This window comes from Lithobates pipiens, unplaced genomic scaffold (genome assembly GCF_037356315.1).
Source record: "Lithobates pipiens isolate NorthernLeopardFrog02 unplaced genomic scaffold, aLitPip1_a1.2 Scaffold_23, whole genome shotgun sequence".
NCBI lineage: Eukaryota > Metazoa > Chordata > Amphibia > Anura > Ranidae > Lithobates > Lithobates pipiens.
In genome coordinates, this window is record NW_027507785.1 from 14,419,078 (window position 1) to 14,421,169 (window position 2,092).

At 37.4% G+C, this 2,092-nt stretch overlaps 1 protein-coding gene across 1 annotated transcript; it reads right to left on the reverse strand.

Moving 5' to 3' along the window:
• Nucleotides 1–402: 402 nt before the first annotated feature.
• On the reverse strand, nt 403–1,748 carry LOC143926843 (olfactory receptor 1500-like). Its single transcript, XM_077450882.1, has one exon. It carries the CDS (start codon nt 1,625–1,627, stop codon nt 680–682), a length of 948 nt encoding a protein of 315 aa, XP_077307008.1. The 5' UTR covers nt 1,628–1,748; the 3' UTR covers nt 403–679.
• Between the last annotated feature and the right edge of the window lie 344 nt (nt 1,749–2,092).

Genomic DNA, 2,092 nt, shown 5'->3' on the forward strand with positions numbered 1-2,092 from the left:
CACATGTCCCCAAAACATACATGTCCCCAAATAATAAAAACACATGTCCCTGATAATAAAAACATGTCCCCCACATATGTCCCACTAAAATCACATGTCCCAATGATTATCTGCACACATATGTACGTGATCACCTGCACACATATGTACATGATCATTTGCGTACATATGTCCGTGATCACACAAACCAATTATTATACACTTAACGGAATTTTTTTTACCAAAAACATGTAGCAGAATACATTTTGGCTTAAATTTATGACAAAATTTGATTTTATTGGATTTCTTTTCAAATAGAAAAAAGAAAATATTGTTTTTTTTCCAAATTTCCGCTTTTTTTGCGCTTATATCGCAAAAAAAAAAAACGGAGTCGTGAATAAATAACACCAAAATAAAGCTCTATTTGTGCGAACAAAATTATAACAATTTCATTTGGGTACAGTGTAGCACGACCGCGCAATTGTCACTGAAAGCGCGAGAGCGATGAAAGCTGAAAATTGGGCTGGGAAGGAAGGGGGCGAAAGTGCCCTGTATTGTAGTGGTTAAGTGCCCAGTGGTCAAGTGGTTAAAGCTATGAATATTAAATGATGAAAGCAATAATAGCCATAATACTTGAAAAAGTGACATGATGATTAACTATAATAACACCGATGGTAAATCTGTTGTCTATGTCTTTTTTTTATTTGCTCCAAAATGTGTGCAAATTTTTCAAAATTTTGACTCTAAGAGCTTCAGTCCTTAACCCATAAATCAGAGGGTTTACAGCAATGGAGAAACTCAAACCGCTCACACAGATGGCAACGTGAGCAACTGTTGACAGAGAACCACCATTTACCCTGTACCTAAATACAACAAACATTGTTCCAACCATGAAAATGGAAAAGGCCACTACGTGAGTCACCAGGGTATACATGGCTCTCTGAGAGGCTTCCCCAGAAAGCTTAAGACAAATGAGAATTGTCCTTATGTAACAGTAAACTATTACAAGCATACAGCCAATCACAAAGAACAAGGTCCACGTTGTTCCATAGATAAAGTTAATCGTTATGTCACCACAAGCCAGTCGTTGAAGGGATATGCTCTCACAATAGACACTGTTGATGTTAACAGCACAAAAGGTTAGTCTTGCTGTTAATAAAACACCCGCAGCCATTGCCATTAAGACAAAAATCCATATGGCAATGATCACTTTTGCACACGTCAGGTTGGTCATGAGAGAATGATATCTCAGAGGGTGTCCTACAGCCAAAAAGCGATCGTATGCTATAGCCGTAAAGGCAAAAATTTCGACAGACCCATAACCTTGAATAAAGAAGCCCTGGGAGAGACATGCAGAGAGAGAGATGGTTGAACATTCAGTCAACAAATCAATGAATAGTTTGGGCAGGTAAGCCGAACTTCCAACCATGACATTGAAAACCAGATGACATATAAAGAAATACATAGGTTCATGCAAGCTTTCTTCTGCCTGGGTTACGTAAACAATCATTAAACATATGGACATTGTGATAACATATAATGCAAAGGCAAAAAGAGCATACAAGTATCTAAATGATTCCATCTCAATAAGTCCCACAAGAACAAAGTTGGTGATTATCGATGAGGTGTTTTGTGCTGATGAAATCATGGCTTGATATTTATTGCCTGCCAAAAAGCCAGATAGTGAAATTTTGAAGATCTGGGCATCAAGTAGACAAGTAAAAAAAAAATGGAATTTTCATTGGCCCTGCATGATCAGTTTTTTTCTCCTTGCTGTAGATCTGCTGAATGATGCATGCTTGCCTAGCAAAGTTTATATAGCCGTTGTAGGACTTTATCCCTGGTTGGTATTTGCATTGTGGAGGAGCACGGTGAGTAGGACTTGAGGGATCTTTTTCAGAAACTGAAAACATTTTAATCCGGTGGGATCATAAGCTGTTACAGCTGCTCGCTGCCTCATTAGTGAGAAAAAACAAAAGAGTAGCTTAATTAACTCTTCTTCTCCAATAAAAAAAAAAAAATTATAGGAATCATAGGATCATTTGAAAACTAAAGTAGTGTTCACAAACAGGATTCAAAGTGAGTTAGTTTAAGTTTTCCATTCCTGACCATA